The sequence below is a fragment of the Trachurus japonicus genome, chromosome 20 (genome assembly GCF_045865225.1).
Source record: "Trachurus japonicus isolate A0001 chromosome 20, Traja_1.0".
In the NCBI taxonomy this organism is placed as follows: domain Eukaryota; kingdom Metazoa; phylum Chordata; class Actinopteri; order Carangiformes; family Carangidae; genus Trachurus; species Trachurus japonicus.
The window spans coordinates 18,668,508-18,683,299 of NC_140926.1; the positions used below are offsets into that span (position 1 = coordinate 18,668,508).

Sequence of the window (14,792 nt, forward strand, 5' to 3'; positions counted from 1 at the left end):
TATACCCTTACACGTGATTGATTTTTGCGGGTAATCGATAAGTCCTAATGTATTTTTCTAAGTATATCTCTCTAAGAATACAAGCGGCACCAATACCAGCTCTTTGCAAAACCCCAAGAAGCCTATTAGTGCATCCACATATCTGGAGTGTCTAAGAAGCCAAATATCTGATAGCGGGCGAATGACTGTGATCCATTTTCTCTTCCAGAGAGGCTGAGGCCCGATTTCAGCAGAACAAAGGGAAGCGGTTAGCCAAGTGCTACCTCCCAAATGGCGCCTTGCAGGGCCAAGTGTTGCCTCATTACATGCAGAAGAAAATTAATTGAGTAGAAATATTTAATGGCAAAGTGGTATAAATATAGAATTGTGCAATACAATGGGATAACGACCTCATGAAAGTTCTCTAATTCGATGTCGGCCGAGATCCGAGAGGATGAGGGGAGAGTTTCCTTCTCTTAGGATCAATGTCATTTCTATGGATGAGGGATGCTGAAGGCAGAGAGAGGAAGACCACGGCTGTCTGATTTGGTGTAAGTGACAGTTCGGAGGAGAATCCCTGAGCAAGTTCACCGAACCTTGATCACTAATACCTTTAACTAGGGAATTAGACTCAAAGAGGCTTTTCTGACATGGCGGCTTTTAGAAAATATCACTGATCCACATCAGCCATCTCATCGCCGACTTTAAGCTTTTGAGAGAAGAATTTTCTGACAAACAAGTCAGGAATAATCACAGTTTTTGTGCAGGCGGGGTAAATTACCTTGACTGTAATCATTCAGTTGTCAAAGGATGAGGTGGGGAGGTGGGGGTGCGCGTCAACGCCATCGTCCCCGACTGAGTGTCCGAGAGACGAATGTCACAGCCGTGAGACTATAATAAAACTCAAAGTGTATGTCACATTTAAAGGGGCAGTGTCTCGACGCAGTCGCTCGTGAACACATGCTCTGCCGAGCAGTGACATCACACCTCGGTTGTTGCCATGGGCGCCCGTGCTGCCCTTAGATAAGTGCCGTCCTCTCTCTCGGGGTTGCTGAACCAAGTGACGACTCTGTCACATGTCGGGGCTGTGAGAGCGATGTCCCTCAGTCCCCGAAGCACAGCAGCAGCAGCAGTAGCAGCAGAACACAGAGTTCACTCCATGTTTTCATGCAAGTATTGATTAGGAGCCTTTTTATATTGTTTATCTATATTCATGAGGCCAGTATGTACTTTTTGGACGAGGAGCGAGAGCCAGAGTGCATGGTGAATTAAAGTTTAATTTGGTGCTGAATGACAAGAACAAATGATAATACGAAAACAGCAAATGGTACTGTCTCAGAAACTGGCACTCCAGAAATAGAATCCGCAATTATTCACTGTGATGACACAGCTGACAATGCTGGTAATTAAATTAAATACTGTTTTAATAAGATACAATACTGTATTTAAAAGATTATCTGCACAAGTGCTGTAACCATCACACAGATGCTTTACCTTGTTTATTCTCTGGTCAGAAAACAGCTCCCCGCTTTTCCTCATTTAATTAGCCGGGCCCTCTTTGTTGAGTCGGCGTCATTATTATGATTGATAAAGTCCCATTGATCCAGTAAGACTGGCGTCTTTATCCTATTTGAATCATAAGCCTTTTAATCCAGCTCCCTGCACTCACGCACACACACACACCTTATTGTGTGTAAACACTTAATTATTGTCTGTTTTATGATCAATATCCTACATTTGGTTTCTGAATAGAATTTGCTTTGACAGCTGCACACACTCCAAACGCTAGCATCAATTATGACTGTTTATGTATTTACTTTCTTTTTCATATACGTAGGCTATTATTGTCATTTATCAATTAATTAGTTTTTTGTTAGTCAGTTGAGTGTGGAGGAGGGAACAATGTGCAGATGCTAAAAATGCTGTTCAAAGGGTTACCATATGATCCGCCTTTAGGTTAGTATCCCTTGCTAACTTAGCATTACCGTTAGGCCTAACCGCTGGACTGGCCATCGGGCATACTGGCATTTGCCCGGTGGGCAGATGGTGATTTTGGGCCGGGCCTTTTTTTTTTTTTTTTTCTTTTTTTCTTTTACAATTTTTTTACTAAAACGACTAGTATTAGTAATGGTATTAGTCATAATACCTATTGGTACACAAAACTGGTAGATCGGCCCATTAGTCATGATTGATTCTGGGCTGGACCAATTACAGCCGAGGGCCGATGCCCCCTCCCTCTTGGGCCTCGCTGCCAATCAATCACTCATACAGAGGAGAGGAGATCAACAAAATGGAGAACAGCAAAAAACAGAAAGGAGGCGCGGAAAAAATAAGAGACAAAAAGAGACAAGCCCTTCAGGCAGATGCTGCCAAATGTGTTAAAATAACACAGATGTTTGCTGGTGACTATGGCGGAGCTTCTTCTTCAGCAGCCGCAGGTAACAATGGCGGAGGTGACTGTCAGGTGGATGAGGGGAAGGGGAGGCAGGAGGAGGAGAGACCCGCGGCCGCCGAGTGGAGGGGAATCTGAACTTCAGGTAAGAAGCGATGAATTTATTTTCACTGTGCTAACTATTAACACAATAGTAGTTACGTAGTTACGAGTAGGCCATTTAACAATTTAAAATAAATTAAAAAATAAAAATGAAATAAAACAAAAAATGAAAATACTCATTATAATGTGTCAGATAAGATTAGATTAATCTGTATTGTCATTGCACAAAGTACAGTCGAAAGAAAACGTTTTGCATCTAACTTGAGTCCAAACAAGTAAAGTGCTCAGAAAATTAACGTTTAATATGTGTGGGAAACCGATGTAGAAATCAGGTTATGAACAAGAGACAAAAATAAAATCAAAATTAAAAATACACCACAGCAACATCCAGACTCATTTTGACTCAATTATTCTCTAAAACTGAAAACAACTGTATTACAGAAAGTGGCCAAGCTAACACTAATAAACAATAAACATATTCAAGGTCTTGGATATATGATATGATAATGATATATACTACGGGTGGGAATCACCAGAGGCTCTGTGATACAATATCATATTGTATTGTATCGTATTGCATCGTATTGTATAAAGACCTGTGTCTCCATACAATATTATTGTAATATTGAAAATACTACAATATATTTGAGCAACATGCTCAAAATCCAGATCACAGAGCTAATTTTTATAATGTAATAAATGTATGAGAAATTATGCAAATTTAGTTAATTTGCCTGTGATTATTAACATTGTATTCAAACCACATCTCATCCTCTGTAGATGGATGAAGCATCTTCTGGTAAAGACCGTGTTTGTAGTCGACCTTGAGCGTGGATGAGCCTTTGTACTTATTGGTGACCATTGGGTCAGTGGCGGCGGTAGCGGGGACTTACCGATGTCGGACATTTCAGGGACCCGGGCGAAGTAGGGGTCCTTGGTGAAGCGCGGCTCGTTGTCGTTGATGTCGTGGATCTTGATGATGAACTCGGACTCGCCCTCCAGCGCCTCGTTGGTGAAGCGGTTGACGGCCTTGGCGCGGAGGATGTAGTAGGCCTTCTCCTCCCTGTCCAGCCTCTTGGTGGCGTGGATGTCCCCCGACTTCTCGTCGATCTTGAACAGTCTCCCCGCCCCCTCCCCGGTGAGGACGTACCTCGTACTTCCATCTCCTCGGTCTCCGTCTGAATGAAGCTGTGTGGTGAAAAAAAAAGAAAAGAAAAGAAAAAAATCAAGAAAGATAATAACATGGATCCCTGCAGCTCCAAAACAACAATTTCAAGCAACGGTTTGTGGTGTTTTCATTTTAATAAATTCCCACTTTGCCGCTCTCTATTGCTAATTGTTATAGCACAACAGTGATTCAAACTCTGGTTTATGAAAGCTTTCACATTTGCTTAATTTGCTCTTATGAGCACAGAGTGTCAGCTCGCTCTTTCCTGAGAGAAATCTCCTGCAGTGGTTAGCATGAGCAGAAACAGCCACAGTGAAGATTAAGCTGCACTGGGAAAAAAAAATTGATTGACAGGTGATCTCAGAGAAGTGCAAAAACACATCCAGGAAATGTGAACTTTGCCTGTAACTTAATGGAAAACCTCATTTCAAAGCGGAATCTCAGTTTTTTCCACTCGAGTATTTCGGCTGCTCTGTGCAACAGAACCACAGATCTGACCAATCTGGGCCCTGGCACAGAAACACTGACAGCTTTGATAAGTGCACTGGGTGTTATTTAACACATTCCCATCATCTTTAGTAAACTGTCGGCGACGATACACATCCGTGGCTTCACCTCATCTCGCCGACACTCGCCTCCTGCCAAGAACAGAACGCGCACACGAGCACTGAGCGTTGAAAGTGCTGTTGTGTGGTACTGGTATTGTTACATTACTTTTTTTTTTTTTTTTTTTTCTTACCGCAGGGCCACAGTGGCATTTTCACAGCGCTGTAAAACAGAATGCCAGTGGGTCGGAGTCTGTGAAGTACCAGCGTGAGAGCAAGCGAGTCCGCCATCCCCTCCGCCGCCTGCCAATCCCTGATGGATCAGCAACATGAGCGACATGCCAGAGGACCACGAGAGTCCACTTGTCCGTGGAGCTGCTCATTATTATTTGCTCTCTCTCTCTATATCTCCCGTTTTATTTTTTTTTCCTGCATGAATAGCAGCTTAGCATGCTCTGACATTTTAATTCCGCCGCCAAATCCTCCCCCCTCCCAACATATTTATCTCAGGGAACTCATCAAAAGCTTGTCCAGCGGTTTTCCCCTCCCACTGCTTCCCTGACTACTTCCCGTTCCTCCTGCTTTTAATAACCGAGGACATGGTAATAATTGCAGGGCGAAGTAAAGGGCAAAAGGAGAGCACATGTTTGCAGACATGGGCAAACACGTCAAGCACAAAATGAGGCAAATGCCATCTGAATGTTTTCCTGCAGATAAGTGGGCGCTGAGACGAGTTACTGACACCTCGTTAACTCGACTGAGCCGACAACATTTGATTTTGATGGGTTGAGTGCGTGTTTTCCTCTCCAGTTTGACTTTTTTTTGTTTTTGTTCTTGTTGTTGTTGTCGGGTCTACAAACGTTCTTGGCTCCGCCGGTGGACAGACTGAGGGGGGATATTGAGCGTTGCAGCTGGGTCACGTGGGAGCACATTGCAAAATCTCCCTTCTCATCATATATTAAAAAGCTTTTCATCCCAGGTGCTCGGAAGCTTTACTAATTCATGCTGTTTTATCAGGGCAAAGCTGGCACATGTGAGATGAACAGCTTTGTGGATTAGCATCTTTAACACTATTTTGTTCGCCTGCTTGAATGCTGGTAAAAAATGACTGTTTTCATTCCTTTCTCTGTCTAACAGAGCCAGTCGAGTGTGTTGCAGAATTTTTGCATCTTCGGATTAGGATCTAGTGAGGAGCACTGTTTCATTCACCCACTTGAATTCTGGTCAAAACAACTCTTGCTTTGTCTTTTTGTTTTTTTTTGTTTTTTTATTCTCCCTGTCTAACCAAGCCAGGAGAATCTCCTGCAGAATTTTATTTGTTTTCTGTTCTGCTTTACAGTACATGCTCCCAAATAGAGACTCTGGCTGAAAACAATCCACTTCAAAATTATTATCTTCCTCCTGCTGTTATAGCTGCAATGTCCTTTTCTATGATTGTCTATCAAGCCGCCTATCTCTGCCGGCACGACAATTCAGTTAATAACTGTTGAGTCCTCTCCTTTCGACTGAGATGGGAGATAGACAGTGTGACATACGCTGTGTCGACTGTCATTTCTATGGAAACAGAGAGATCTTGTGGTTCTGAAGGGTTCCTCCTCTCTCCCCCTGAAGGATATTACAAGGCAGCTCCGAGTATCGAACTCTATAGCGGCTGCTGCAGTGACCCCGTCCCTCCCGGTTGCCCACCTTGCCGGTGAGGAGAATTTACTGCTGCCCTTCTACTCAAATTAAGAGGAGGGGTTGGGGGGAGAAAAAAAAAAACCTCTCCCGGAAATCAATGTGGCAGCCCAACGTGCATTCACAATGGCCCTTTGATCAATTTATATCGAAAATACAATTAAACTGTCACAGGGTGAGAAAAGAAACCCACATGTGCATTCAGCATGGTCACCAAGAAGCCCGGGAACATCGATAGTGAGGCTTTTTTCCTCTAACCTCCTACGGTACCAAATCGTAAAAAAGGCAGAGAGCATGACGCTATATCCATTAACACTGAGACTTTTGGTCTTTTCAAGAGAGAGGAGCACACTAGAAGAAGAAAAAAAAAAACCCTCCATATTATCCAATTATTCTGTCTGCTATAGAAGCCACGTTTCCCTAAAGGAACAGAGTGGCATTTAGAGAAATATTTTCTGTCTCGCGGGGATGAGAAGATGAGAAGATTGATATCAGCTTTTGTATCCGTCTTGGAAAATACAAGGCTGCAATCATGAGCTGGTTAGCTTAGCTTAGCTTGGACGTTGTTTTAGTACAGACCAATTTGGTGAGTCATTCTCAATTATTTCAACTCCTTTTCTTCAGACTTTCAGTCATTTTCAGAGAATAATCATGACAGAAAAAAAGGACAAATTAAGAAAAATAAGGCAATTTAAGAGAAAACTGGAAACAACTTCATTAGCACTGGAAACAGTATCCCACCATACTGTGAGGAAATAAGGCTTTGGATGACTCAATTACAGTCATAACTGACTTGAGAGACAGATTTCTTTGCTGTGACTCAGCTGTGAAGCAAACTTTAAGGCATTTACGTAGACACCATTATATCATCAATGAAATGCTATACATTTCAAAAGCTCCCACTCAATTAGCCTTCTCCGCTGAGTGATACCACACCATTTCCAACGGTTGGCACTTTTTCACAGTGGAAGATATTTATTTTTTTCCCCTACGTGCTTCATCTCCCAGTCTGAAGTGGGCTGAGAAGTGAAGTGGTACTCATCAGACATCTGTGCGTGAGAACTTATAAGCGAGCCGTCTTTGTTTGTGAAATTAATCAGTTTCAAGTGCAGCAAATGTTAGTGCAGGCTCGATCTGGACGCCATTTGTGCTTCACTCAAGTTAGGCCAAAAAGATGGCACTTGGAAATGGGCTGCTTAGGGCAATTAGCCAGTTAGCCTTTAAGGCCTTGTGTCCTGGCCTGTCGAGAACTGGCTGCCTTCTCCATAGCCAGATGGTAGCCTCAGACTGTGCACAAAAATAGCCTATCAAATGTCTGATGATGTGTAAAGTTGAGACACGCGGTCAAGAGCTGCAGAGACTTAAAGGTGAAATGTCAGCCACCATACATTTCTCTCTTGTGGACATCTTTTGTTCTGTGTCCCATGCATAATTTACAGCATGCTTCCCTTTAATCATGGACAATTCTCAAGCGTTTCTATTTACTTTGCTACAGGGCCGAGGCTACAAATCAGGACAGTGAGGTCACGTCCTCGTGTTGTTGCAGAGGATTTAGGGCTTTAAACAACCTGAGATGGTTGTTTACAAACCACAGTGTTTTTATAAAAGGATTTTAGACTCAGTATCTGTACACTTGTCATTTTACACTGCAAAAATTGTGATTAATTCTGTCATGTTTTGTAGAAAAAAGAACCAAACCCACAAGAAATTTACTAATTTCAAATGCAAATTCATATTTTGCATTTGTCTTATCTTTTTTAAATTATACACAATAAAATCTGGGGGGGGGGGGGTTTGTTTTTATTTCTACTGAAAAACTATTTCAAATATTACCTGTATGTAAGATTGCATTAAAAAAAAAAAAAAACTTGTAATGATGATAAACAGCAACAGCAACATTGAGATCTATGCTGAAATAACAGATCATTATATAGGCTGATGATAAGAACATGATACATGATTAAATTAAGTTAAATTAGTCTAAAAAATGTGTAATTATCTGAAATTGGCATTTCTGGGTCAAAACTTCATTCAGGTGGTGATGTCTGCATGGGGGACTCTGGACTCATGACCTCAGGCTGAATCCTGGCTACAGCCCCGCCCCTCTGTCATACCCACTCCCCCCTCATTAGAAAACAACCTGGCCAACTCCATAGTGAAATGTAGAGGAGACGCCTGAGTGTTTAATGATAGGAAATCAATTAATCCCACCCTGTTAAAGCAACAGGTGTCTGAAGCAGTAGCAGGCGTGTGACATTATTGAGACAATTGCGAGGTGCCGCGGTGACGGCGGCAGCATATCTCGCCCAGACATCGCCTCGCCCCTGCGACTCCGTCAGACAGATGTTTGCGGCGCCGCACGACCTCATCACACCCTCTCCCTCCACTGCTCATGCTGTGAAGGAGGGGGAGTGTAATTGAAGTCACCCCCCTCCCGGTGCACAAGCGGGAACTTATTGCCTAATCAACAAACACGGCCGTTGTGTGCTCCAGGTCGCCGCTGGGGACCGCAGGGGTTGCCATGGCGCGGGTACGGCCAGGCCTGCGCCATATTGCAAACTCCTTGCCTCTCTGCCAAGGTGAGCAGCTGGTAATGGGGGAGCATGAACGGAAACCAAAAATCACCCCACCCCCCACAAACAAACACACAAAAACCCTGCACCTTTCCACTCCGCTGCCATAAGATGCTCCAGTCTCTCCCCCAGGATGCCTCAGCCGCTGAGTCGTACAGGACTGGGAAGCATATTATGTCTGTGTTCATCTGCCTTTTTCTTTTTTTTTTTTTTATTATTTCTTTCTTCTGATTTCCAGCCCATTACTGGAGGCTAGCGTTTGCAGGCGTGTGTGCTTGCGTGCACGCGGATGTGTTTGTTCAATACGGAGAACACTGCTCACTTGCTAGGGACTATGTTGAGGAGTCTACCCACCAGGCCCAGAACCACTGGGGCCTATCAGGGGCTGTAAATACTTTATGAGATATGATAGTGCAGCACAAACACTCTTCAACCACAGGCCATTAACCATTTTCGGTGGATATGTGCCCTTTGGTAAAGTAAGAAATAATGAAATAAACAAACATTCTCTTCCCCCAGTGACAGCTCAGGCCCTCCGAGGCCTGTATGCAGCTTGCCTGCTAATGAGAGGCAGTGTACGATTCTCCTCCTGCAGGAGGAAAAAAAAAAAAAACAAGAAAAAAAAGAAAAGAAAGAAAAAAATCATTGGCCAATACAGCAAGATTAGCAAGATTAGCAGCCAACCAGCTCCCCAACAAGACACTGCCAGAGTCTCCTTCTCCTTCTTCCTCTCCTCTCGATTGCTTCTCTTAATTCCTTCCTGTTCCAACTGCTTTTGTTACGCTTGTTCAGGAAAGATTGCAATTTGATTTGTTAGCTCTTCACAACATGATAAAGCCGTCGTTAAAAAATGAAAAAAAAAGAAGAGAAAAAAGCCAACTGGGGGAGAGAGTGAGTTTACCAAATAACTGGAGACAGGATGTTGTAATTCAAGTGCAGTTTCATCATTCTATCTTCTACTGTGTGTCAAGAGCTGCTCCCTTGTTTGTAATAACATGCCATTGTGTTATTTCCAATTCTTTTTTTTTCCCGGCACAAACAAAAGTGGTTTTGTTCCATGCTGCGCTCACTGGTTGTAATGATGTCACTTGCAATGACAAAAAAAACCCCTCTCTTTTGTGTTTCCCCACCCCCCTCCCGTCTTCTTTCAGAAACCACTACATTGTGAAAATATGGCCTCCACCTGAGGATACAGATGCAGATGGTTGTTCTCCGTGTTGAGCCATGTGTTCAACTCAAAAGCTATTCATTCCCTTTAGGGCCCAATTCATCACTTGTACTTTATCTCGCAATTAACAAACAGTAATTGCAATCAGATAAGATCTACGTACTGCGGTCCTATGTGACAACCGGCTAGTGAGCCGACAATGAGGGAAAGCGCCCAGCTGCATGTACTTTGGGGAAACAACAAGCGCTTGGAGTCATGATTAAGTGTGGTACTCGAAGGTTGATGCCTTAATGGCGTCTTCAGGAGCCGGGCTCTTAGGCTGCAGCCCCTGGCTTTCTAAGTGTACACCGCACTCAGATAATCCATTCTTCTTTTGCTATTAGTCCTTTTACAACCTAAAAGGACGAGTGGCACATCAATCACCACTCTCTAAAGACAAAGTGGTTTGATCATGCTTGGTACTTACTTTTGATCTTCATTCACTCTGTGTGTGTTTTTTTTTTGTCTTTCCAGCTTTTTTTTTTTGTTCATTCTTGTATTTGCTCGCCTCGTACTATAGCGAGCAATGTAATCCTTTTAGACCGGGGCTGAAAGTCAACCCTCACTCCGGGAGGACGTATGTTGCAGAATCTCATTTGGTTGGATGACTCTATCCTCCGTGGACACATGATAGGAATGCAAAGCACTGGCCCCATTCAACTCCTCGCACAAAACAGCCTTTCTTCCTCCTCAGTCATCCTGACCTTGCCACGACGCTTCACAATCTCCTCAATTACAGTAGGTTGGAAGAGGAGACAGATATCTTGACTTCCGCTCCGCTGCATGTAAAGCAAGCATTATTTGGCCCGTCTTCGTGTACCTCCCTCCAGTGTTATCTGGGTCGACATTGTATTTTCATTTTGTTGAACAAATAATACCTTCGGAGGAAGTCATATTTTACTTTAGGGCAGGACGGCTGCTTTAGGATGGCTTGATGTGAGTGGAATGGACATTGTGCGGGCAGTCACCGAGCTGACAGTAAGCACAAAGTGTATCAGACAGCCAACAGAAAAAAACAAAGCCCGAGGACTGACGGATGGACCAATGGAATGGAAGTCAGATTTAAGAGCATCAGACGTCCAAAGTATCACGTCATGTCTAGTAACAGTTGATGGGATGATTCGCATTTAAGTCTGTAAAAGGATGATCATGTTATCCAGAAACCCAATGTGCCACCAAGTAAAGACCCAACAGGTAGTTAGGCCGCCTTATAGAAAGTTAACATTAGAAGAGTTGTATCACAAATTCAGATTTGTATCTGTGTGTTATTGTAATATGCAAATGAGGCAGTATCTGGTGGAATTTGCATTTGTTTGGTTTGATGGATGGGAAGAATTTAAAAGGAAAAAAAAGGGAAAAAAAAGTACTGTGTCTTCATAAATATGTATTGACAAGACAGTACATAATGAGACATTTTTAAATGAACAGAAAATGGCAACTTTCCAAATGCCGCCATGTAAAAAGTTCAAGTTCAAGTTGTGTTGTGTTGATAGTGGCTTTCTGGAAACAAAAAAAAAAGAAAGAAAGAACTCCCAGTAGAATAAACAAACAGAGGCAATTGGGGAGAATACACCAAATAGGAGGAGAGAAACTCCAGGAGGCTGAGAGTTGTAGGCTGGATGCACAGTGACCAAAGATGCTTTTTTGAGTTTAAAGTTATAATTTGTGAGATGGAAGTTGTGGCTCTAGCTTTTGTTGTTAAAGTGATGACCTCTGTGTGGTGTCTTCACTTCTTAGAGACCACTTATCAGCTCAACAGTGCAGCCAGTCACCCTGAGCTGTCTAATGATGAAGTTTAGAGTATGGTGCCCCTTTCTCTTTTCTCTGTTCAGCCTTTTTGTGGGCGGCTATGGCTCCTCACACCAACCACTGGGTACTTTCATTCTTTCATTCTGAACAAACTGCTGCTGAAATTGAAAAAGGGAAGGAGTTTAAATTCTGAGGGAGTTAGGAACTGGGCTAAGCTCCTTCCACAGATCTAAGCCTAGGCTCTGCAAACTGCAAGTTTGGATGGGTCAGAAGAAGTGACAATATGCCGTCCAGAATATAAACGGAGACAATTCCACCAGTACTAAATTATTTATTTTTTAACCTTTATTTACCCAGACAAGCAAATTAAGAACAAAATTCTTACTTTCAAGTGCAGCCTGAAAGAGCTAGCTAAAGGAGATACACATTGAAACACAATGCGGGCAACAGGGTAGAAACAGGGTTTAAATTATGTGACAACTAGCATGGTTGGATTCCTTTGTTGAAATTGCAGTAAAAACAACAAGTTTTCTTAACCTTAATGTTAGGTTTGTGTCAATAATTGGCATTACATGTAATTAGCAGAGGCTAACTATGTATGTATCTTACCTTATTGATTAGACTCTGCCAAGTATCAAAGGTTGAACATTAATTTTTAGTTAGTTTCTACCTTAAGCCTTAAGTTACAGCTAAGCTCTTGGCTCTCATTTGTCAAATTTTTGTGAACAATGAGGAATAATTGTCATTTTAACAGTTTTCTTGATTGTCTTCTACCTGTTCTTTCAACATCCATCTTTATTTTCACACAAAAATCCAGCAGTTTCCTTTCAACCAAGACTGAAATCCATGTGTGCTCAACCCTTAGAAGTAGCTGTCCTAAGAGCAGTGGAAAGTAATTGAGTACATTTACTGTAAGTACTATGTTTAAGTGTAATTTTGAGACACTTGTACTTCAGTATTTCCATTTTCAGCTACTCTACTCCTCCACTCCACTCAATTTCAGAGGGAAATATTGTACTTTCTACTCCAGTACATTTATTTCCTAGCTTCAGTTAAATAAGCAGGACACTGTACAGACTGTAGCACTTCATTAAAGCACCTTTGCTGGACTGGGTTCACCACTGCCCTGGACAAAAACTGACCCTCACTTATTCACTCTACTAACTAGTAACATGGCTTTACTGTAGCCTATACAGTACATCAGATATTAGTCTGCAACTTCAAAATGTTGAAAAACTCCAACACACCCTTACTAAGAATATTTTGTCTGCATGTGGTTTAAGTTGGTTTGAGCATTTTTTGTTGTTGTTGGCTTGTTTAATTTGAAAAAGCTAAACTACTGAAATGTTAAACTGTGCAAATGCATAAGCAGCTTTCCCAGAGCTCTGCGCTGTAACACTAGTATTTTCATTCAAATCAGGAACAGTCTCATCAAACAATCTTCGGTAAACAAGATTACAAATCTGATCTTTTTACACTGACATTAGGTGCAGCTTTTTCTGTGTACGTTTCATTCCCTTCCTCATATGCATCTGTCACATTTTAAGGCACTATCTGCTCTACAAGAAATTACACTGTGGCAGTGAGTCATTCAAAAAGTACAAAATAAATGTGAAAAGCTCCACAAACTCATCTGACTTATACAAAGGCAAATCTGTGCCGACTAACTGATGCAGATATTCTAATGTTTTGTGTTGTTTTCTTTAGTCTATGTGTAACAATCATGAGTTTGTTGATCAAGTGATCTGGCCTGAAGCGGCCTCATGTATGATGGTCACATGAAGCTGCAGTGATAAGTCAACAACAGGCTGTGGTGTAACAGAGCAGCTGGAGGAAAATTAAAATAATAGAAAAACACATTCTTGAATTACCTTTCCGACATACTGCAGGTCCGTCCCGGTGTACTCCTCCAACAAAAAGAACTGGTTCCACATCCAACCTCGTTTGGAGCGCCTGAGCGGCACACCGTTGGCGTCCTCTCCCGTCAGTCCCGCGGACCCCCTCCTCCCCCCTGTAGTCCTTCGCAGGGCCCTGAGCCCGTACCCTGGAGAGCTGAGGTGGGCCATGGCCCACAGCAACATCAATACGCAAACTTTCCTTCTATCCATGGCCACACCACCACAGCCTTCTGTCTTCTCCCCCCACCCTCAGTGGTCTGTGTCCAGTGGTCTTTGGTCAGAGTATCGGATCAGTCGTCATGCTGCAATCTACTGAAGCAGGAACGGCTCCCCAGGCTCACATAGGGTGGCAACCAGCACCTGGAACATTTACACAGAAAAACAGAGAGTCAATACTGGGAGGGGAGGCGGCAATTTGTTACCGCACAAGCTCCCGTCTTGTTTCACAACCTGTTAGTCAAGACCAAGTCGCCGGAGTTCGGAGCTTTTTGAAGATGCAGTGGAGTTGAAACTAAATCAAGTCCAAGTGCAGATGAAGTGAAAAGACCCGAGTACAAAACACACACACACACACTCGCCTGCAGATGCTTCTCAAAAAACGATGGAGTTTAAGAATCATGTTAATTTGATTTAGAGTCACAAGGTCTGACATTTAAAATAGATCAAATGAAACAGCATTATACACAAGGAATGGATATTATATATAGTACATGAATAAACTAAAAAACATGGGACAAAATTGCAAGACTGTCAACTTAACACAAGTTAACTCCAATTACAATTCACTCCTGTACACACAGGCAGTTTCTGATATTGAAATGAAGTGGCCTTATAACTATGGGACTAATAACTCAGTTTAGTTTGATCCATCAAATATCAACAGGCATGTCATTAACAAGGCAGTTCACTTTACAAAGCCTTCCCCACATTGAAATGTAGCAAAAATCCAAGACTAAATGCACATAATTAAAAACAAAGAAGCACCCGCATGCTTGCAGCCTTCAAATTTCTTGTTTCCTCTTTTTATTTATGGACCATTTTTTCTTTGTTTCCTAAGATTCGGTCTTGTTTTCAGTTCGGGTTTCTTATGATTTTCATTTCTTAGTTCCATCAAATGTTTTGGCCCCAAACTGAGTTCAAATAAAGCGCTGAAATAATTAGTCAAATGATTTTGTTAACCAAGTCACTTATCAAATGAACGTACCAAACTTCACTTGGATTCAGTTTCACACGTGTGGATTTTTTTTTTTTTTTGCTTCTCTCTCTCTTTTATGTTGTTTTAAATAAAGATTTTCTCATTTCAGGACTAATGGAAAACAAGCCATTAAAAAAAAAAACACACAACACACATCACCTTGAGATTCTCTCCCAAACCAAAGGGTTCAATCCAATAAAAAAACAAACATAACCTTTAATTGCTGCCTTGTCCTCTTACAAATCCATCTCCAAGAAATCTGTTCATTAACGTGGGAACACTGAAGGAAGAGGATTTTGATTAATCA

The 14,792-nt window shown here is 42.2% G+C and overlaps 1 protein-coding gene across 2 annotated transcripts in view; it reads right to left on the minus strand.

Moving 5' to 3' along the window:
- LOC146966810 (cadherin-6-like) overlaps positions 1 to 14,792 on the minus strand; it is a 59,956-nt gene that overhangs the window by 24,872 nt on the left and 20,292 nt on the right. For both annotated transcript variants that reach the window (XM_085763431.1, XM_085763432.1), the window contains exons 2-3: positions 13,264 to 13,650; positions 3,367 to 3,661 (exon numbers count right to left, since the gene is read on the minus strand). In XM_085763431.1, coding sequence (XP_085619557.1) covers positions 3,367 to 3,661; positions 13,264 to 13,500 — 532 coding nt within the window. In that variant the 5' untranslated portion in view covers positions 13,501 to 13,650. The remainder of the gene's footprint in view (positions 1 to 3,366; positions 3,662 to 13,263; positions 13,651 to 14,792) is intronic.